The following is a 23,253-nucleotide window of genomic DNA, read 5'->3' on the forward strand; positions in this document are numbered from 1 at the left end:
AAGCCATCGTCGGCTTCCTCGCCAGGTTCCCCATACTTGAATGCTCCTAGTTGCTCGAAGCCGCTCGTGAAAACACACTCCACACCCTCCTAGAAGGGATTGACTTTACTGCGGCCGCGTTACAGCGCGCCTTAACTGCTGATTCGCTCGAGTTTCCTCATGTTTTCAATACCCAGGTGAACTGATGTGCCAAACTGCAAGTATACAGTTTCGCCCGGGGATTTAATTATCGAACACAAGGATTGTGATAGTTTACTTCTAATGTTACCAAATTCTCGTTGTAAGGACGAAAAGCGAAATTAAAAGAGGGTTTAGTTGGTTGATAGAACGAAGTAACAAGAAAACGTGGAAAAGATAATTACTGATTTGAAATCACTTTGAGAAAAGCGCACCGGGGAATTGATTTCGTTTACCCTAGCTATGTTTCTACCCGCTACAATTATATATGAAATTAGTTAAATATGTTCCTGGTGCTAAGCCTATATGTTTACTTGCTAATCCCTTAGTCAAGCACCCCTTCTAGTTAATTAGTGATAGCTAATTCCTTAGTACCTAATCCTAATTAACTAGAGATTCAATTTCATGTTCAGACAAACACAAATAAATTGCTACCCTTATCCCTAAGGCGCAGAGACCCTTATTCAATTTCTTCCTAGATCCCTTTCATCTACCAATTTCCCAATTGTGCAAACGAAAGCATGAAACCCTTTCGCGATTGGATTCAATAAAAGTAAAGAAGAAATTCATGAACTAAAATAACCATTCATATATAACTGAAACGTATCAAAACATAGTTTAGAGAAAACTACATCATATCCCCAGTACAAGAGAGGATTAGTTCCTCATAGTCATAGGAAACAATTCAAGAAAAAGGTAGCAAAACATCAAAATTACAATAGAAACCTGTAAGGGATCCTAAAGAACTCAGAGCTCTGCCTCCAAAGGTCTCTCCCAATGTTTCAACGTGAAAAGATCCACAAAATAGGTTAAAAACGCACTTAAATAGAGTCTGGTTGTTATTTCGCGCAAATGCGCGAATTCTGTGAAGGATCTCGCGCAAAACTGGCGCAGAATATTTCAGAAGCTAATTCGTTCGCGTAAATGCGCGAGATGCAAGAGAAAATTGGCGCAAAACCGGCGCAAAACCGGCGCAAAGAAATCCAGATTGCTCCAGACTTCGAGATTCTTGGCTCTCACCCTTGATTTGCTCATTGATTCCACATCTTCTCCTAAAATAACAATAATAATAAAGGAAAATAATTAAAAACCAATAATAGAGATTAACTAGAAGATAGAGTAAGATACCGAATTCAAATAACTTGATTAAATCCTAATGAAATCTATAAAAATAACATAAAAAATATAGAAAAATACTAAAACTAAATGAAAACATTAAAATGCATGAACTAAGCCTAAAGTGTCCTAAAATGATCGAAATATCCTAAAAACTATATTAAACTACATGCAAATAAACCAGGAAAATAGCCTTAAATCTCGGGTCATCATGAACAAGAGGAAACGCGTCGTCGCCGAATCTGACGCCGAGGCTGCCGTTCTTCCGCCAAAGAAGGTCAAAAGATCTTCTTCAATTGATCCTGCTCCAGGTGTCGCTGGGTCTGATGAGGCTTCACCGGGCGTCGCCCCATTGCCCACAACTGACGATCTGGTTCCTGGATCCAATGATGATGCCGTTCCGCCTTCTCCTCCGAAGAGGTCCCAGAAATCCAAAAAGGTTAACCCCGATCCAGCGGGAAAATCTGGGGTCGAGACTTCCTCGCCTCAGAAGTTGAAAAAGAAGAGAAAGAAAGGTAAGAAACCTCCAGATGGCGAAGCACCTGCCCCACACCTGGCGGGCGAAGAGACTTCAAAGCCCTTGGGCGGTGCTGAGTCTTCACCTTGCCCAGAAGGAGTTTCCGTTGGCCAACAACTTCCTGAAGATTCTCCCCAGGTAATTCCTTCCTCCGGTCAAGTCGGGGCGGACCCAGCTGGAGTATCCTCCGCCCGACCGGTGAGCCCTCAGGACGAAGGTGCAAGCCCCCAAGCGTCGCCAGTCTTTTGTCCCCCCAGTCCTGAAACCAACCGTGCTACTACTGGCGACCAAACAAGATCTTCATCAAGCCAACAGCCTTCCACCATCGACTTCATGTTGTCCAACGCCTTTCTCGGCAATATGAGAGCCGCTGAGATTCCTGACCTTGACATCGCAGCGCAGGAAGCCCTCACCCACCTCTTGCGGGCGGGGTGTCTCTTCGACCAACTATCCCAAGACTCCGCTTCTTCCGCAGAAGTGGAGAAACTTCAACAAGAGGTTGAAGGTTACCGTGCGGCCACGCAAGAGGCTCATAATGAATGGGACAAGTTGCAGACCCAGGTGGTAGCCCAAACGAGGAAACTGACCGACGTAGGCGTTGATATGAACTACCACGAGGAGGACCTGACTGCTTGCAAGGAAAGGACGGATGATTTGGAGTTGGATTGGTATGAACTTCAGCAAGAGGTGAAGGCAAAAACGGAGACCATCAACGCCAGCAGGGCCGCTTGCATCGTTCAAGGCAAGGAGATCGCGTTCCTTCAGAGCGAGTTGGGTGCGGCGAACGAGGCCCTGGCTGATGTGAGGTCACAACTTGAGGTAGAAAACCAAGCCCTCGCGGATATGGACTCCAAAATCAAAACCTCTCAAGCCCGGTTGGTGGCTGATGTTGCTGCTGAGGTCGTGGAAGAACGTGGCCGCGATTTCTTTCTCGCCAAGGCCCATGTTCAACATCTCTACCCAGGAATTAACCTTGATGGAATGGGGGCTTTCAAGAAGATTACCTCACATGGGCTCGTTGGCCTTGACGATTCTCCAGGCTTCACCGCTGAGCGTTTCGCCGCTGCTGAAATTGAGAGGGAGAAATCGTCAATGTAAAAATAACTATGTGTAATTGACTCTCTTGTTTCTTTTTTTTTTCTTTATCATCTTTTGTAATTGATTAATGTTCTTATATATTTCTTTAGTTTGAATTCATCTTGAGTTTGCTCGTCGCCATTTAGGCAATCTCTTTTTAGGAATTTTCGCCTTGCGCTCGCCCGTCGCCATTTAGGAAATTTTTTAGGAATTTTCGCCTTGCGTTCATGTAGCGATTTTGAAGGTGTGCCGAAGAAACTAGGACTTTTGCTCATTTTGAGGCTTTTACTCACACCAATATTTCCCGTAAGAGTAGGTGTGGCCTTGGCGGTTTCATCCCGCCAAGGGCTTACACTGCTGGGGGCCCAATGGCCATATGTGTTTACCCAGACTTATGCCTAGTTTATTTTCTCGCCCATATTTCGGGGAGGCCTCGTATTCTCAGATTTCGGGGAGACTAAGGGGATAAGGGACCCACCCCATTTTGGGGATAAGTCGCTTTCCCGCCAACATCGCCAACGAGAGGTCAACGCTCCGCGCCGGACTTTCCCGGAGCAATCCCTAGACATCAAGGTCGTGTTGGGATTGCCACCTTCGGGGAATTTTTCCCACCGAGCGAACGTGACATGTTAGTTGAGCTGCTATTTGGATAGCACCGGTTTGCGTCGGACTTTCCCGGAGCAATCCCCAGACATCAAGGTTGTGTTTGGATTGCCACCTTCGGGGAATTTTTCCCACCAGGCTACCGCATCTTTTTGTACATTGAGGGATGCCTCATTAAAAAACTCCCGAGATGGAGAAAAAGAGTGCATCTTTATTTTTGTCCTATTCCTCCCAATGTGGTTCCTTAGCTGTATCCTCGCCCCCGTTGCCAAACTCCCAAATCAAAGTATTATGCCCAGGACCTCGCCTTTAGTGCCTGACGTACTCGCCACCCACTCCCTGTCGTCGCGGAATTGCCTTTCTTGCCAACTTGCCTCTAATTCACTTTCTCGTTCATTCCACTTGGCTTTTTTGTTCCCGAAGGTCATTGTTCTGTCCAATTTCCCTTGCTTTGCCTTAGCCTTTCCCTTGTTCTTGTTGCGGTACGTCAGGCCTCTCTTCCCCGCCTTTTGCTTTTCCTGGGTCCGCCCGAGGACTTCCTTTCCCTTTTGCTCGTAACCTTGGCGCTGAAAAACCTCTGAGTCCCTTTCCTGGCTTATCGCGACTTTCCCTTCCTGCTCGTTCGGTCCCTTGCTCGAAAGAGCTTGTGTCCTGAACCGCGGAAGTTCCTATAGTGTCGCATCTTTCGGACTCCAGCTGAAGAGGTCGAAATTATCCTCTACCAACTTCTCCAACCGCCGCTCCTGACCTGGCGTGAGCCTAGGCTCGATTTCCAGCACCCCTCTACTAAACTTATACCTTTCCAAGTCATCAATAATCCCAGCCCAGCGTTCCTCTGCCCGGATATCTGTGAATTGCTCATTTCGCTCTGCCTTACCTTCTTGCTTAACCCGGCTCTGACTATCCCGTTGTCTCTTTACCTTCCTGTCGAGAACCTGTTTTGTCTCCTGCTTCCGCCTGCTCAACCTGTCTTGTTTACCTTCCAGAATCTCAACCTCATGGCACCGGTGTCCCTCGCCAGCTCCTTTTTTGCCGTACATGCTGAGGCAGTTGTTGTAACATTCTCTGGCTTGCCTTTGGTCGACTGCAATCTTTCCCACTCGTCCGCACATCAGCGGATACTTGACCGCCAGATGGGCCGTGGAGATTACCGCACAAAGACGGTTAAGTGTATTCCTTCCAAAGATTGTGTCCAAATCTATATATCCCCGCACCCAAACTTGCTCGCCTGAAAACCCCACCAGAGTTCCTGTATAAGGCATTAAATCTTTATCTGTTAATCCCAGTTGATCGAATGCATCTCCATAGATGATATCAGAAGAGCTGCCTTGGTCCAGAAGGGCTCGACGGACATTGAAAATGTTGATCCTGATCATGACGACTACAGGGTCATCCTTGTGCGTTTTAACCCCCTCAAAGTCTGCCGTTGAAATCACTATGTCGGGATGTTGGAACCCAAAAGGAGTCTCGTATTGTTGCACCGACGCCACCGCCCTAGCGTGTCTTCTCCATGCTTAAGCCGTTACGCCACCCCCGCCGAAACCACCTGCAATTGTATTTATCGTGCCAACTGGTGGCTCAAGATCATTATTAAAGGTTTCCTCTGCTCCTTTCTTCCGTGCGGCCAACGTCTCCTTTTTGTCAGTATTTGGCGTGTGGCGACGATCTTCCCGCCGGCGATCGTCTTGCTGGCGAGATCCCCTGTACTTGTTCCCCTGCTGTCGCTCTCCGATCCAACGATCACCGCGTTCATTCAGCTGCGACCGCCCCGCTCGGATGAGTCTCTCGATCTCATTCTTCAGAGTAAAGCAATCCCCCGTGTCATGTCCTGCTGAGCGGTGATATTCACACCACTTGGCCTTGTCTGTCGTTATCCGTGGCGGGTCAGCTCCTCTTTCGCCCTCTTCAACTGCGTGCACCGCCTTAACTTCACGCAGCAGCTCTTTCAGGTGGGCGTTCAAACTTTTCCCTGCCTCTTCCCGGCGACGTGGGTCAGCCTGATGCCAGGGCCGCGCCGCTCAAAATTTTCCTTTTTGGGATACAAAGATTCCTTCGGCGCTCTTTCCCCTGTTCGAACCTTCCTGTCCCGCCTTCTGCTTCCGTCTACTTTCTCTTTGCTCGGCTTATCTTCTTGTGACACATCCCTCTGGTCGCCATCCATCTCTACCTTCGCGCGTCTCCGCTTAAAAGCGTCATCCTCCTCGTCAAGTATGTACGTGTTCGCCCGGGCTCTCACCTCCGCCATTGACTTGGCTGGCTTCCGGCTCAATTTACTATTTAGCTTCCCTGGCTGCAATCCGTTTTTAAAGGCGCGGGCACAGGCATTTGGCTCGGATTCCTCTATCTTTACTGATGCAGCACTGAACCGCTTCACGTACTGTTTCAAAGTCTCGCCCTCAGATTGACGCACGTACAAATCTTCAATCGTCACCTGCTTAGTTTTGCTCGCCGAGAACTGGACAAGGAATTTGGATGAAAAGTCACGAAAGTTCGTGATGGATCCTCGTGGTAGAGTCGTGAACCATGCCATTGTTGTGCCTTTGAACGTGGCTGGAAACATCCTGCACTTGACCGCATCAGAAGCGGCGCTGATCACCATCTTTGTGTTGAAATACAGCAGGTGCTCCTTGGGATCAGCCTTTCCACTGTAGGTTTCCATCACTATATTCTTCATATTGTCTAGAATGGCAACTTCCCTTACCGCCGCTGAAAACGGTTCGAACTCAGCCACAGCCTCTACTTCGCGCTCTCCCTCATCTTGCTGCTCAAAACGATAATACTCTAGCTGCTCTTGAAGATACTCGTTTCGTTGTCGTATATCGTCAATACTACTAATCAAACGTCTCCAATCTTGGCTGGAGATCAGTGCCTGAGGTGCCTGAGTCTCTCCTCCTGACGCTGTGGGTGACCTCTGCCGCTCTGGCGAGGACGGCGGTGAGGGCAACAGAGGCGTCGGAGAAAGAGGAGGTGGAGGCGGAGCAGGAGGAGTCACCTGATCTGTCTCCTCACGTTGCACCTGCGCACGTTGCGGCCTGCCTCTGACGCGGCGCGTCGGCGAAACATGCCGATGTCCAGGATCTTCATCACATCGTCTGCGACGTGTTTCCATCGGAATTGGAGAATTTCTTCGAAAAAACTCGGAAAACGGAAGAAACTGTACGAAAAATCAAGGAATCCACTTCTGGATCACAATCTATGAAAAACTCAAGAACAATTGCTTAGATGAACAAGCTTCACTCCACTGAATCGTGATTCACGTAGTCCGGGAATAGAAATCTACCATTCCCCACATACGGCGCCAAATGTTTCGTGCTATAACATAGAGAGGGAAGGTAGTACCCAAAGTGTGAGGAAAGTGATGTGAATGCTTAGAGAGAGAAACTCTAACCGCTTAGAGAGAGAAAATATAACTGAATTTCAATGCTATTATTTCTCAAATGAGCTAAGAGTCCTTTACAATTGGTGTTCCCCTCCTATTTATAGAGGTGGAGTTGGGCTTTGGCGCCTCTAATCTATCCAAATGGGCCAGTTGGGTCTCGGGAAGGAGGCCCAAGGTCATGGCGCGTCCCCCGCCCACGGTCAGGTCTCCTGGGCGAGGGACCATGGGGTCTCGCCCAGTCCAGGTATGATTGTGTGAGACCATGAGGGTGAGTTGTTGGTTGTAACGACTTTGTTTCCGACTAATGCCTTTTCCTCAGTGTTTGCTGAGGCTTTAGTGTTCAGGTAGGTGATGTTTTTAGCTTATCTTGGTTTCATAAGGACTTGATTTGAGACTGACTTCCTCCAATTATTTAAGAGATGGAAGAATCCCCCTAATAGAGGCTCTTATCTAGCTTCTATATATTATTAGTGATTTTCGTTTACATTTCCCGCATCTTAATTTTGTAGACCTTTTTTTTGTGCATGAATGCCGATTTTTCAGCTAGACACGCCTCTTCCTACTCTGATTTAGTTTAGGTGGAGAAAGTCCCCTTTGAAGCTTTTTCTTTTGTGAACGCTTATGTATTTTAGCTTCTATCCCTGTTTCAACATAATATATTGAAGTTTGATCTTTTAAAAAATTTGCAAGGGAAAATTATGTGAATTAGAATTTGAGGTTCATTTGCTCTTTTAGAATTAACAGCCATTCGTGTTTTTTCCTCTTTTAATCAGGCGAAAAAATTCAATTCACACCCTTCTCGCATTCTCTAGTGTCCATTCTTTCAAGTCTGGAGCTTTAGCTTGGCCTATCTCAGCATTCTACCAAACTCAGGTACGACATGAATTCACTTCTTTCTTCTTGCTTTCTTCCTTCTCGTTTGCATGAGTTTCCTTTTATTTTTTCCAATCTTCCTCGCAGTTTATATTTTCCCAGACTTCGCTCAACTCCCCTAGTTGGTTTCTTTGTTTGCCCGAACCCTGCTTCGCATTTGCAGAAATTTTCACGTTTGATTTTGATGAAATTTGCAATTGACCTAGATACAGAGGTAGGTAACTTTAGCTTTGTTTTTTATAATCTGATACTGATTAATTTTCAATTATATATTTCAACTTCAATATTGTGGAATTGAAATGACACATAAACATAAACATTTGAATCAGGACCTTCAATTAAATTTTTATGAACATAGAATCAATGAAACCTATTCTATTACTTAACATGATCTTTGGAAGTGAATCTAAGACTTCAATCTTCAGGGTTTGTCTAACATAAGGCACTTTAGTTTTTTTTTTTATAAGCAACATGAATTATAAGGCAGTTTAGTTGAGTAGTATTCTTTACGTGGTCGATCTTCAGTAAAACCATTAATGACTAGTATTCTTTACGTGGTCTTCAGTAAAGATATTTATTCCATACAAACCAACCTCATATAAGCAACAAATGACAAGTATTCTTTTCAATAATTCAGTTATACATACCACTTGACTTGTTCTCAAACAACGATACTTGAAATGAAAAAATCAACTAATTACTACCGGGGAAGAAAAGTACTTAGCTAGAGACACTTCATTGACAGAATTATTTCCAGATTTAATATAACTCGATACTTGAAGAAGTGCTTTTGGATCCATCCTTTTGTGTAAGAAAATTGTAGGTTCTTGTGGAGTTGGCAAATCAGCTGAATAACTGCTAAGATATGAAACAATTTCTGTCATTGTAGGTCAGGGTTATGTTGAACACATAATAGGCCAATCTGAATGCATCTGATGACCTCAATATTAGAATAATTTTCTTTGATATTTTGGTCCAATATACTAATAGGTGTTTCATCCTTCCATTGTCTCCAAACCTGTAACAATTTATTAGATAAAATATTAAAATTATTATACGCTGCATTTGTGAACGAATCTTAGTGTACAATAAATATATGGACAAAAAGGATTAATACAAGAAAACTATTAATAGAACATTATACTCACATCAGAACTTAGATTCTTTTTCCCGGTGACAATCTCTAAAATCATGATTCCAAAACTGAAAACATCTAATTTATCTGAAAATTCTCCATGCATTGCATATTCTGGCGACATATAGCCACTACAAAACAAAGGGCAAATTGAATATCAGCTCAACTAATTAAAATATACCTTGTGAAGTTAGAAAGGGAAAGATAGAGATTGAAACTTACTGTGTTCCAGCAATTATATTTGTGCTTCCTTCATGCCAAACCAAAATCTGAAATTTTTGGAATCATATTTTCATCTAACAAAACATTGCTGGGTTTTAGATCACGATGAATGACTTTAAGCCGTGAATGCTCATGTAAATAAACAATTCCTCGAGCAATCCCTCCAATAACATTATAACGTTCATCCCAACGTAATGGATATTGCCCTTGAGAATCTACAAAATCATTTAATCGAAACATGTCTTCCAATCAATAAACCGAATCAAATAAACTTCTTTGAAAAAACATATATGAATTATGCATGGCAATAAAAATGGATTGAGTAAAGAGCTTAAGGTAAGATATGCCAAACCGAATAAAAAGTAATCAAGACTCTTGTTTGGCACATATTCGTAAATGAGTATTTTCTCTTGTTCCTCAAGACAAAAGCCAACGAATGCCACAAGATTTCTGTGTTGAAGCTTTGCTATCAATAAAACTTCGTTCTTGAACTCGTCAACACCTTGCTTAGAACTTTCTGAAAGTCTCTTCACAGCTATTTGTCGTCCATCTTGAAGAATACCCTGAAATTATATTAAAGATTAATTGTGATAAACACGTATAAAAATAAATTATATCACATTTTCTCACCTTATAAACCTTTCCAAATCCACCTTTGCCAATGTAATTGCCATCAGAAAAGTAGTTGGTTGCTGCTTCAATTACCGAAAAATCTAATTGCAATGGCTCTAAAGTTGCACTTTCATTACCAACTAAGCCAAAATTGAATTGTTAAACAAGGTTACCAAACATCTTAAAACTTAAGAAGAAGCATGTAACAGTTCATTTCAATAATACATACAATTTTCTTTCAGAATTGTGGTAGGACTCTTTCGAGCTTTTCCCTTTAGCAAATAGTAACCAAAGGAAAGGAGTATTACTGAAATAATTGTAGGCACAACAATTAAGATAATAGTTCGCCTTCGGTTACTTTTTTTCCCTGCACACAACAATTAACTCATCTCATTGACATGGAGCAGTAATGGCAAAAATGCAATTAAAAGTCATGATGATAGGATGATTAAAACTTGATTATGGTTTATGTTTCTTTGAAGGTATTAAGGACGGGATAATTGTGTTCATATTCAATTGAAAAAAAAAAACTTAACATTGTGTCTCTTTATTCATAAATATTCAAAGAGTCTACGTATTTTATATCTATAAAAAGAGATAAACACAAAATTTCTTTCCTCATCAATCTACAACTATCTTGTTTTTTCATCTCTTCCCTCATCATTTCTCTTTTTCACTCTGTTCTATTCATCACTTACCACTACCAGTAGGTCCTGATGGTGGCTGAGCTTCGTCATCACCGTCAACCCTGTAAAATTTGAACAATTCAAACCTCATATTACAGCTTGGGTACATAACTCTTCCCCCTACGCTTCCCAATCGAGACCAGGGAATTGATGTTCCAATCACATCTTGCAAACAGCTCTTGCAACCATCACTGGACAAATCTGGCGTACATTGGCCAAGAGCATACAGAGTTTGTAAATCATTCAGTTTCATTGATCTTGTTAGATATCTACCTAAACATTTTCCTGTGACATTCGCAATTTGAGCTAAGTTGTTTGATAATGTGACACTGAAGAAGTTTTGGTTCGGGGTGAGGCTTGAAGAACTGGTGATATTCAACTCAGAATATTTTGGACTTGTGTCCGCTGTGGAAAAGAACTCCCGATTGGAATATCGAAGAGTGCATTGGCTGTACCAAATTATAGCCTCTTGAAAGGAGTGACATTCTGATAATATTCGATCCGTTGCGTTTAGGATGCATTGTCCGCATAGGCCAGAGGAAACATCGCCCCGGCACAAGAAGAGGCCATATACGATGCCGTTCACATCAAGCTCTTGATGCTTCTCCTGGCCGCTGGTGGCGTTGGAAGACATGTAAGAGAGGAGGGTCTTGATGTAAATTTGGAAAGCATGGGAGGTTTGGTCACTTGAGCAATTGTGAGAGAGATAGATAGGATTTGGTGATAATTCAGAATCATCACCACGGGAAGTGTTATTTGTTGTGGCGGGAACAAGTGAAGGAGTGGGTGATGGAGAAATGGTGTTATAGAAAGGGTACAATTGATACCTAATATTACAGCTTGGATATAGAACTGTACCTCCCTGCTTTCCTTCACAGCACATAGGAAGTTGTTCTATCGCCACACTAAGACATGTTCTGCAATCACCGGGTGACAAATCTGGTGTGCACTGAGCTAGACAGTAAAGGTCCTGAGAATCTGAGACAGTTGCTTCCCTTGTGGCAAACTTAATCTTCTCATCACCTCTGGCTGCTTCATCTGCAGTTGCATTCATGGTCTTAAACAACAAATGCTTGAAGCTTTCTGGGTTTGAGATATTAGCTGAGTTCCTCCACATGAAAAGTCCTGGCTGAGTAACCACAGTAGAGAAGAAAGAGCGATTGGAGTAGCGAACCATACACTCGTCGTACCAAATCACAGCTTGTTTGGACAAGGAGCACTCTGAGGATAGTCGCTGGGTTGCGTTTGTGACGCATAGTTGACACAGTTGAGAGGAGATGTCACCCCTGCACATGAATAAGCCATAGACGGAGTCAGAGGGGTCTGTTGCACCAGTGACTGTTGTGTTGTAGAATTGGGTGTCCCCGGTGGCCTTAGACGACAATGAAGAGAGGAGGGTCTTCAGATCCAATTGGAAGCCACAAGTGACGGATCTAGAAATTTCATGTTGTGAGAGCAATATATTTGTAAAAAAATTTAACAAATACTATTAGAAATGAAGACATTTTTTACCTAATGGAACACAAGTGATACATTTTTGTACCAAATGAGTCATAAAAATCACATACTTTTACACTCAAGTGATGACATTTAACAATGTGACAAATAAGTGAGGATAATTTTTACCATAAGGACCATTAAAAATCACATACTTTTACTACTTAAATTTTTTTTAATGATTTTTTTCCAAAATGAAGTGAGGGCACATGCCCTCACATCCTTCAACCTGCATCCGTCTCTGGAAGCCACTACTGTTGTTGGAGGTCGCAGTGCTGTTGCTGGAGCAAACCTGATATATATGATAAGGAGTGTCCTGTGCCAGGGTAGTTGAAAAATTGAGGAAGCTAATGAGGATAAAGAAGAAGAAAACATTATAGGAAGACATGGATTTGTTATTGGACCGATCAAAAAAATTAACTTCTGAGAGAACACTGCCGCATCGAATGGAAGGATGTCAGGGTTCAAGGATGCAATTTTAGCAATGTTTAGAAAACCGGACCGGTCACTAAACCGGTGGAAGCACTAGTTTAAGGTTTAAAGGTTCAACCGGGGTCAAACCGAGATCCAACCTGTAGTATTTAAAAATAAATATTAATTATTAATACTATTTAAAATATAATTTTTACTATATATAAAATTATAAACGTTTTTAATATATTAAATATGAGAATTTAAATACTATGTTATGTTTTAAAAAGAAATAGAACTTCCGTAAATGAAATATAGAAAGCCACCTAGTTTTTTTTTAACTACCTAGGTAATGGTTCTAGTACGTTTCAAAATATTTCATTGTTTTTTTTTTCAAATCATTGCATTTATTTCTTGAAAATCTGATAGTAGGCGTGTACGGTGTCCAGTAGCTATACAATTTACACATATTTTTTTGTTCTTTTCAGTCAAAGAGTGAGTAATAAATGTTCTATTTAAAAAAATAATAAATGCTCACAGCTTTTTATGGAAATAACTAATACTAATAGTCAGAGTGAGGAAATCAAGGGGTGCCAGCGTGATATTAACGCAGATATTAATAGCCACTGTTTGGAAAATGGAATTTTGTTACCAACCGGTTAAACCGCAAAACCGCCGGTTTTACCGATTCTGACCGGTTTTTGACCGGTTTTTACGGTTTTTGTCCGGTTTGATAATTCCCGGTTTTGGAAGCGTAACAGACCGGTGAGATGTCCGGTTCCCGGTTCCCGGTTCGACCGGTCGAACCGGCCGGTCCGGTCCGGTTTTCAGAATATTGAATTTTAGTTAAAACTTCTCCTTCTCATCCTTTGTGATGATGCCAATTGTTGGTGATTTTAGAATCATCAATGTATTTTAGTAGTAATGTGATCTACTATAGGCTGATGCAATTACGCGTTAGGCTCGGAATCGAGTCAGGTTAGTGCGGAGTGCATGCTCGGTGAGCCAACGCATAATTTACCGCGAATACGAACCGGGGTCCAAGGGGCGGAGCCCCTTGGCGGGGTCCAAGGGGCGGAGCCCCTGGGTGGACAGTTGTGACCCTAGTTTGAAATTGTTTGAAGAATTGTGACTTTTCGGAACAATTGTGACCATTCGTGCAAACACAACCTTCTATATAAGGTTGCTTGCAGCCTAAGGAAAAAACATGCAGAAAACCAGAAACAGAATTCTGAAACAGAAATTCGAACAACACAACATCTCTCTACTTTCTTTATTTGTTCTCTTGTGCCAAGAAACAGATTGATTGTCAAGCATTATCCCAACAAAGATTTCGTGAACCCAGGCAATTATAGGGTCGAAATAATTTGTTCGGAAAGTGGACGCTCACGATTCTTGACTTTATCCAGGATTATCACACCCAGTTTTCTAACACCAATCAATTAAGGAGTGCTTGAAAAAGCAAGGCATTTACGAGGCAAGTCAAGCAAAAATAAACGACAAGGTCAACATAACATAAGGATGGAAATAGTTAGGGGCGGAGACTATGAATAGTTACTCTCCTGGAAAATGGAAATGAGATTGGAGGTCCACCTTGAGAGATAGGAAATCAAAAGAGAGAAGTATGAAATAAGATAAGTAATGTAGAGAAAAAAGAAGAGAAATAAGAAGAAAATGTGAGTGAAATTATTATAGTAGAGAAATACGAATGAATCAAGTTGTTTGAATTTAATGATGATATGATAGTTTTAGACTAGTTTCTGGTTTTCTGCTTCTCTGTTTGAAAAGTAAAGTTAAAAAATTTTGGTTGGGTTTTAACCAAAGCTTTTGACAGACAAGTATTTTTATGTCACAAATATGGATATGGGTAGACACCCAATCTGTATTGTTGGTGGTCTATATGAGAGTTCTTTTTAAAGGACCCAAATGATAGCTTCACGCTTTCAAATAATCTTCCACGCTAGTGAACTTCACGGAAATATACATGCATTTGAGTGATGATATGTTTACACCTAATTTTTCTTATAATTTATTTCCACTTTATTTAGGTGCTTGCTACGATACCACAATACTTAGTTGGGATATGATACATAAGATGATGTGTACCAATTAAATAAATCCAGAGTGTAATTAATTAAGCACTTTATGTTTTTGTTTTTCTGTTATTATTAATTTTATTATTTACAAAATAGTCCTCATCTAATGTATTAAATGAGAATAAATCTCCTCCTCCTCCTTCCCCAAAACACTGAATTCCGTCAGCAGCGCGGGAGGTTTAGGTCAAATTTGCAAAGGCTATGAGCCGAGGAGGAGGCGTCGCCGCCCTCGGTAGTAGTCACAGCGATGTCGGTATTGGCAGCGTTGACGCTGCTGTGGTTATTGTTGCTGCTCTTGTCGTTTCGTAGTGGCACCGCTTGCGACCGCCGAGGGCCTGGTCAGTAGGGAAGCTCTTGAGACAGATTGAACACTTGTGCATCTTTCCGCTGTTACTGATGACCGTGACAGTGGAGGTCGAGACGTTGTTGTTGACGGCGGTGGCGGGGATGAGTTTCCGATGAGGATTTGCAGTGGCTGGCTTTGTGGCTGTCAAGTGCTTGGGAAGGCTTTGTTGCACACGCTGCACTTGTGAGTGAGTTTCAGCGGTTGTGGTTGTGGTTTGGCTGTGATTATGACTGTGAATTGGATGACGATTCTGCACACAAGGTGTTTGTGTTATTGTCTCTGTTGTTTTCTGTTTTAGTTAAAGGACTTCTTCCTTTTGATTTTCTTTGTTGAACCTTTTGTTAAGATTTCTTTTACTAAACAATAAAAGGAAGTCATTTAAAATCTCTAAGTCATTAACTTTTTAATAGATCTAAATGGAAGATACTACAGCAAGAGGGTTATAAATGGAGAAAATTGAGCGTGGTGTTTAGTTGTGTGTGTTGGAGTGAGTGGATGAGAAAGTGGTGGGGGATTTGCAGAAGAAGAAGAATCCTCGTTAATGAGGGAATAAAGGAGAAGCAGATGATGAGTAGGAGATCCTTGAAGCTGAATCGATCCTCTTGAGGGAATGGGGATTTGATATGGTAGGGAGGACTTGTGGATCTTTTTTCCAAATCTGGATTGTGGAAGATGAAGTGGTTTTTTATTTTGGTGAGGGAGATGCTAATGAAGAAGATGAAGATGAATTTCTGGGTTAAGATAAAGCTTAATCTCTTTTCTTGAATGTGAAAACTCTAAAATGCACAAAAAAGAAGTTTCATGAAATTGGGTTACCACTTAATGAAATTACAAAAATGTTAGGACCATAACATAATTAATACAAATCTTTTTTTTTGTTTTTCGTTATTTTTTTTAAAATAAAATAAAGAAGTCAAAGTTTACAGTCAAAGCAACTCCTATTGGTCAACATCAGGGTCGGCCCTGGGCCTGTGCAAGCAGGCCCACAGCCCAGGGCCTCTAAAAAGAGGGGCCCAAAAAATAAAATTTTCCAAAGGCTACGGTTTCTAAACTGTTGCCTAAAATCTTTAGGCAACAGTTTAGAAACTGTAGCGTTGTATGAGATCTGGGTTCTACCACACTAAGAGGGAACCGTTGCCTTTTCAGACTTCTGGCCACAGTTTTTTTACTAGGGCATTGCATCCGTGGCCTTTTCTCCAAAAACTACCCCACTTTGCTAAATAATTTTTTTCCCACCCCTTTTGGCTAAATAAATATTTTTTTTTTACATTATTCAGAAAAAAAAAATCTTAAGTTTTCCAAAAACAAAAAGTAGTTGCATTTAAGACCAGTTCTGTACTTCTCTATTGAAGATGTTCACAATTAATAAGAGGAAATTGCAGATACAAGTAACTTGATATATGTTGGTCATATTTAAGAGCTTAATTAGCATTGGAACGTGAAGGTTTCCTTGGGATCTTCTACATAATTCACTAGATAAGTGGATATGACGTTTTGTTTATGTTAGTCACATTTTTGAAGTTGTTGATGATATTTACAATTTAAATAGATAGCGTTCTTTAAAAAAATATTGTTAGGGGTCTATTTTTATTATTTGTCCAGGACCTCCAAAATGTCGGGACCGACCCTGGTCAACATCACTCATGTATGATACAATTGTGGTATGGTAGCATTTACCCTAAAAGTTGTAAACCTGGGTCTGGGATTGTAGAGCAAGGCAAGAAATTAATGAGGCAAGTCAAGCAAAAGTAAACGATAAGGTCAAGGGCTCAACAACATAACCTAAGGATGGAAATGCTTAGGGGCCCAAGACTAGTACGAATAGTAGTCTCGTGGAAATGAGAGGGGTCTTCACACAGCTAGCAAGTTTGTTTTCCAATATAATTGATGATCGTGGGTCCTTTAATTTATATGATGAAGGTTATGCACTTATGCTTGCATATTGATCCGTACAAGTGGACAATTTTATGGCCCCGTTTGGAAGAGCTTATTTGAGCTTATCTGATAGCATAAGCTCTTATGCCAGTGTTTGAGAGAGCTTATGCAAACAGCTTATAGTCTACCATAAGCTGTTTTGAGCTTATTTTCATAAGCTATTCAGAATAGCTTATGAAAAAAAGCTTATGCTTATCTATAGCTTATTTTCAATTTATGTCAATAAATATTTTAAAATAACTTATGAATAAGCGCTTATGATCATAAGCGCTTAATTAAGCTGTGTTTCCAAACGCGGCCTATATCATTTTGAAACTTTACTTTCTCTTCTATTTCATATTTACTTGCCTTTTTTTTTGTTAAAGATTATATTGAGATTTTTTTTCTGAATAATGTAAAAAAAATATTTATTTAGCAAAAATGGGAGGGAAAAAAATTATTTAGCGAAGTGGGGTAGTTTTTGGAGAAAAGGCCACGGGCGCGGGGCCCTGTTAATAAACCGTGGCCAAAAGTCTAAAAAGGCAACGGTTTCCGCTTTTTGTTGCCATAGCCCCGGTTTCAGGATAGGCTACGGTTTTACTGGTGTTGCCTTAAGTTTCTTAACACTGACATCAATTTTTTTCTCTAAAAATTCGTATAAATTATTTTAACTTATGAAAAACAAATTATTATATGTTTCTAGAATTTCATTTGAGTTTACTATCTTCCCAATGTACCAAAAAAGAATTTCATATGAGTTTACTATATTTATTTGTGTTATTTAGAAATATTTATTTTAAAAAACTAAAATAAATATGGACATTTTTCTTTATTTAGACATTTTCAACAAAAATTTTATATATTTGTAAATTTCATGAGTTTTTTTTTTGAACTCAAATTTCATGAGTTTATTAGAGTAATTTGTGTTCTTTATAAATATTTAAATAAATAAAAAGCCTCATATTTATTTTTATTCTTTAAAATAATTATCTATTTCTGTTGTTTAAAATTAATATATATTTTTCTTTAAAATAAATATCTATAAAGAACACAAATAAATACGTTAAATTCATATAAAATTATAAAAAAAATTAAGAATTTGTTTTTCATAAGTAAAGATAATTTATATGAATTTTCTATGTAAAAATACTTTAAGCAACAGTTTTGAAACCGTAGCCTTTATGAAACCTGGTTCTACCCACATTTAGTGTGAACCGTGGCCTTTTTATACTTATGGCCACGGTTTATTGGCGGGGTCACACATCCGTGGCTTTTTCTCCAAAAACTACCCCACTTTGCTAAATAATTTTTTTCCCACCCTTTTTTGTTAAATAAATATTTTTTTTACATTATTTAGAAAAAAAAATCTTATATTGATCCCTATCTTTATATCTGATTTAGAATTTAGTCCCACCTTAGAAAAAACTAGGTGATAATTCCTTGACCTTTTTCCAATTTTGGTATTAATCCTCGCTGGAGAGCAGAGCTCTGACCAAGCTCGTAGTAGCACGCTGAAATGGAAAAATAATCATAGGTGAATTTTTAAAAATAATAATAATTACAAGTCAGAATAAAATTTAAAATAAATAAAAAATAGAAAAAACCAAAAGGTTCCCTGCCAAAAAGTAAACTATTCATTCACCCCATTGGATGCCCCAAGGTCACTACACAGTATTGGGTTGGGATCTCTTCTCCATGGTTTTTTTTTTGGGTGTGAATTAAGGGTATTTTTTATTTTTTTCTAATGTTTTTTTGTTTTATTTTAAATTTTATTCTGACCCGTTTTTATATTTGATTTTGAATTTAGTCTCTTTTTTTAAAAAATTAAGCGATAATTCTCTGACTTTTTTCCAATTTTGGTATTAGTTCTCGCTAGAGGGCGGAGCTCTGGCAAGACTCCTAGTGGCACATTGACATGGAAAAATAATTCTAGGTGGAATTTAAAAAATATAATAATTACAAGTCAAAATAAAATTTAAAATAAAAAAAAACATTAGAAAAAAGTAAAAAAAACCAAAAAGAAAAGATTTCCTGCCAAAAAAAGTAAACTATTCATTCACCCTACTTCCTGACTTGCATGCAAAGACAAATTAATTGGATGCCCCAAGGATTTTGCTGCTCACTACACGGCATTGGGTTGGGATCTCTTCTCCATGGTTTTGGAGGGGGTAAGTTTTTTTTTTTTATTTTAGATTTTATTCTGAGGTGTAGTTAATTTTTTTTTTCATTTCAGCGTGCCATTAGGAGCCTCGCCAGAGCTCCGTCCTTCGGCAAGGACTTATACCAAAATTTGAAAAAGGTCAGAGAGTTATCGCTTAGTTTTTTTTTCGGGGAGGGACTAAATTCGAAATCAGATACAAAGATAGGCACCAATATGACCTTTAACCTTTTTTTCTATATTTCACTTCTTTTCCTAGCATACGATACATCACAAATCTTAATTATCTCTCTTCTCTTCCTATCTCTCTCACCACCGGTGAAGGTGGAGGTGAAAGAGTGTGTACAAGTCATTTTTCCTTTGGCATTGACTTCAAGATAATAAGTTTTACTCTCCTACCAAATCGAATTAAGTCAGTCTCCCCCGAGCGGAGAAATATGCGCCTTAGTCACCCAAAACAGTATATACCATTCGCATATTCTTATTTTTGTGGGGGGTGTTTTACGTCAAAACCTCACAAAAATGAGTGTTTGAGAAAATATTCGTATGTACTAATTAGTGGTACATGTATAAGGGTTGTTTAGTTTGGAAATTGTTTCGATGAACCAAGGGCGGATCTAGACCTTATATATCAGTGTGGTTAAACATAAAAGAAATTATAGACTAAAATATTGAAAATATTTTTTTCTTTCGAAAAAGAGAAATATTATAGATAAAACCATGAGAGAAAGTTTCTCATGGAAATAAAGGAGTTCACGGTCTAAGAAGAACTAGACTTACAATGAAATATAAAAGTAAAAACAACATCACAGTATAGAAATAGGAACAATAAAACATGAAAAATACAATAGGAAGACAACAATCTATACTACACTAATAGTGGCAATCAGAGGAAATGATTAGGTGATCCAAATTCCATTCTCCAACCATCTGCAAACACCATCTGAGACACAAAGTTTCTGCCGGAATTGGATCCATCCTGTGATCAACATAATGAGAGGCTACAGCCTGAAAAGATCCTTTCTCATCCCTAATAACCAAACCAAAGCCTGTACCCTTGCAACCTGACCACCCAACATCCATATTAACTTTCAAAGTACCAGTTGGGGGAGCTTTCCAACAAGGTTGAGGTTGAGCTTGGTCCTTACTACCCTTAGGATCTTGGCAACTCAGCCATTCTGCTCTCAGCTCCTGCGCAATCAACAAGGTCTTCGGGCCATCAGGTTTTGCTTTGTTGAACAAACAGTCATTTCGGGTTTTCCATATGCTCCAGAGGGTCATGACAAGGAGGTCAAAATCATCTTTGGGCAGAAGCTTGTGTAAGCTTAAAATCCAACATCCTACATCTTCACTGACTTCTCCAGTCCTAAGAGCCAAACTAGAGTTAAACCAAGTAAGCCGCGTCCACTCACAAGACATGAAGATGTGCTTAGCAGTTTCCTCAATATGCTCACCACACAAAAGGCATCCAGGCTCACACACCACTTTCCTCCTTTTGAGATTCTCTTAGCAGGGATGAGCATTATTCACCAATCTAAACACAAAGTGTTGGATCTTTCTAGGAACACCAAGCTTCCACACAAAACCACAATTGGGGTGTCCCTTAGAAGAGGATGCCTCATTCTTAGCTTTTTCCTGAATTAACAGAGAGTAAACAGATTTAACAGAGAAAAAACCACGTCTATCATGAGCCCAAACCCTAACATCAGCTTTGTCCTTCCATGGCAGAGGAATTTGCAGAATTATCCCAACCTCCAAACTATGGAAAGTTTTCATCACCAGCTCACTATTCCACCTTCTATTAGGAGCATCAATTAACATCTCAACACAGGCATCTTTAGGTAGCAATTGCATTGAACTCTGAACCATCCCCGAACCCCCACCTGGTAACCAAGCCTCCTCCCAAATGGCCACTGACTTACCATTCCCTATTCTCCATCTGGATCCAAGCTGGATAGTGCTCCTTGCTGAGCAGATGATCCTCCAGGAAAAGCTGGGTCTGAAACCCACAGAGGCTTCCAACAAAGATGATCTAGGGAAGTACCTAGCCTTCAAGCACTTAAAAAGCAAGGATTCCTCATTATGGAGCAATCGCCAGACTTGTTTAGCCAGAAGAGCCTCATTAAATAACAGGAGGTCCCTAAATCCTAGGCCACCTCGAGATTTTGGTCTGCAAAGTTTGGACCAACCCATCCAATGGATCTTCCTCTCATCCTTTTGTTGCCCCCACCAAAAATTCGACATTGAAGCTTCGAGGGAATCACAAACACTAGTTGGGAACTTGAAACAACTCATAATATAGATTGGTACTGCATGCGCTATGGATTTCAGCAAGATTTCTTTACCAGCTCTAGATAGGCAATTCTCTTTCCATCCTCTTAACTTCTTTGCCACTCTCTCCTGAACACACGTGAACACACTCTTCTTTGATCTACCAATCACCGTGGGCAAACCAAGGTATTTCTCATGAGTTTCCACAGCCTTTACTTTCATCCTATCCCGGATTGAATTAAGGTCTTTCAGGGATCTCTCGGCCTCCAATGCAGCCTCATTCTCTTGATTCTGAATCAAACGAGCCTGTAATTCAGCTTCCATACGTTCATTAAATTCTGCAGTTAATTGACCACGGAGCCTTGCCTCCATCTCAGCTGGTGACTCTGCAGCCATGGTACTTTTGGCCTTTTCTCTTGCTTTTTCTCTTCTTTGTTGAGCTCTGTTCTTGCGGGCAGTCTTCTCGATCTCAGAATCAAAAAGTAGAGAATTTGGTTCTACAGTACCTCGCATACACTAAAGCAAACAAATTAAGAGCACCAATATAAAAGCAAACAAATATTATTTTTTTATTTTTTTATGAGTAAAATAAATTAAAAGCAAAGCTCTAAACAATAAAAACTAGCTTAAATCAATAGAAGAAAGACAATCTCCGACAACAGCGCCAAAAACTTGATAAGCCAATCTGCAAGTATACAGATTTGCCCGTAGTAATATAAAAGATATCGTACCCAAGGGATTGTGTTCAATTATCGATTCAGACTAATTCTATGATTTAGTAAGCAAAAGTAAAATAAGATTGGGGGTTTTGATTTAATTTTTCAATTGCAGGGAAAAATGAGAAAGCTAATAGAATTTGTGAAACTTAATTTGGAAAAATAGCACCTGGATTAGCTTCGCCAATTATCACTTTTGCCTAATCAAACTTGTTTGTGTGAAATAAAAATTACTCTCTATGGTGATCTAGCCTAAGTTCTTAACTTGCTAATTCCTTAAACAAGAAAGACTTTTAATCTGAATATTAAGTCTGTGTTACGAGCACCTAAACCAACAGATCAAAGATAAAATTATGATTCCGGCCACCACTATTACTCCTACCCTCATTCCTAAGGTCGTAGAGAAAAGTTAATAAACTCTGTTCCCTTAAATCCCTAATTTCTAATAACTCTTCCAAGTCTCACAGAAATTAGTAAGGTATTTGCTTGCAATCAAATAGAATTAAAACTGAAACGGAATTCATAGATTGTAATAGGAATTCATCACACAACCAAAGTACAAATTAAAGCATAAGATCAAAAAGACTAGGCATCCCAAGTGCTAAAGAGAATTAGTTCCTCATAGGCATGAGGAATAACTCAAAATCAAAGAAGAAACACATAGAAGATCAAAGAAAACCTGGAAAAATTCCTTCAAGAACCAAAATTGGGTCTCTGGCTTGCTCAAATTCGTCCAAGGGTGCAAAAAACATGAAAAATTAGGTTTAAAACGTTATTTATAGTGTTTTTTACGTTCTGATGGGGCTGAGATCCAGCGTGGCGGGGTGCAGCGTAAGAACATGCACCCTCGAAATTCTTGACGTTTGATTCCAATATGGTGGTGTACATGGGTGACGTACACCGTAACAGCATGTGCGCGCAGCAGGGTATCAGAGCCACGTTTTTGTCCTTTTCTCCGCTGGGAATAATCTGGTGCGGTTGCACGCGCGGTAAGCCTAAATGGTGCGGAATCTGGTGCGTCCTTTTCCAGTGAGCTGACAAGTGGCGCGATCGCACGACAGGTGCATGGAAAACTCGTGCGGTCGCGCGGTACATGATCACAGACCCAGAATTTTTAATTAAATTCCATCTTTTCCAAATCTTCTCCTAAAATAACAATAAAAATAGGAAAAAAATCATTCAAAGATAATAAAATAAAATCAATAGAAGATAAAATAAGATAAAAACTTAAAATAAACTTATCTAATTCTAAATTAAAATAATAAAACCTAATAATATTTTGAAAAATAATATAAAATGTAGAAAAATACTAAAACCAAGCAAAAATAATAAAATGCATGAAATAAGCCTAAAGTGTCCTAAAATGATTGAAATATCCTAAAAAATATTTAAAATAAATGACAATAAACTAGGAAAATAGCTATAAATCCTGGGTCATCACCCCCAC

General features: G+C 39.9%; 2 protein-coding genes and 1 pseudogene across 2 annotated transcripts; 1 reads left to right on the forward strand and 2 right to left on the reverse strand.

Annotated features, from left to right (window-relative positions):
* Nucleotides 1-1,504: 1,504 nt before the first annotated feature.
* LOC130736703 (uncharacterized) lies at nt 1,505-2,908 on the forward strand. Its single transcript, XM_057588500.1, has one exon. It carries the CDS (start codon nt 1,505-1,507, stop codon nt 2,906-2,908), a length of 1,404 nt encoding a protein of 467 aa, XP_057444483.1.
* Nucleotides 2,909-8,431: 5,523 nt separating this feature from the next.
* On the reverse strand, nt 8,432-12,282 carry LOC130736704 (cysteine-rich receptor-like protein kinase 10; annotated as a pseudogene).
* Nucleotides 12,283-19,692: 7,410 nt separating this feature from the next.
* LOC130736705 (uncharacterized) lies at nt 19,693-20,238 on the reverse strand. Its single transcript, XM_057588501.1, has one exon. The coding sequence runs from the start codon at nt 20,236-20,238 to the stop codon at nt 19,693-19,695; it is 546 nt and encodes a 181-aa protein (XP_057444484.1).
* Between the last annotated feature and the right edge of the window lie 3,015 nt (nt 20,239-23,253).

The sequence above is a fragment of the Lotus japonicus genome, chromosome 2, assembly GCF_012489685.1.
Source record: "Lotus japonicus ecotype B-129 chromosome 2, LjGifu_v1.2".
NCBI lineage: Eukaryota > Viridiplantae > Streptophyta > Magnoliopsida > Fabales > Fabaceae > Lotus > Lotus japonicus.

Bases quoted from the DNA above. Each gene is read 5' to 3' on its own strand.
- LOC130736703 (XM_057588500.1), top strand. From the start codon at position 1,505: ATGAACAAGAGGAAACGCGTCGTCGCCGAATCTGACGCCGAGGCTGCC.
- LOC130736705 (XM_057588501.1), bottom strand. From the start codon at position 20,238: ATGTCTTGTGAGTGGACGCGGCTTACTTGGTTTAACTCTAGTTTGGCT.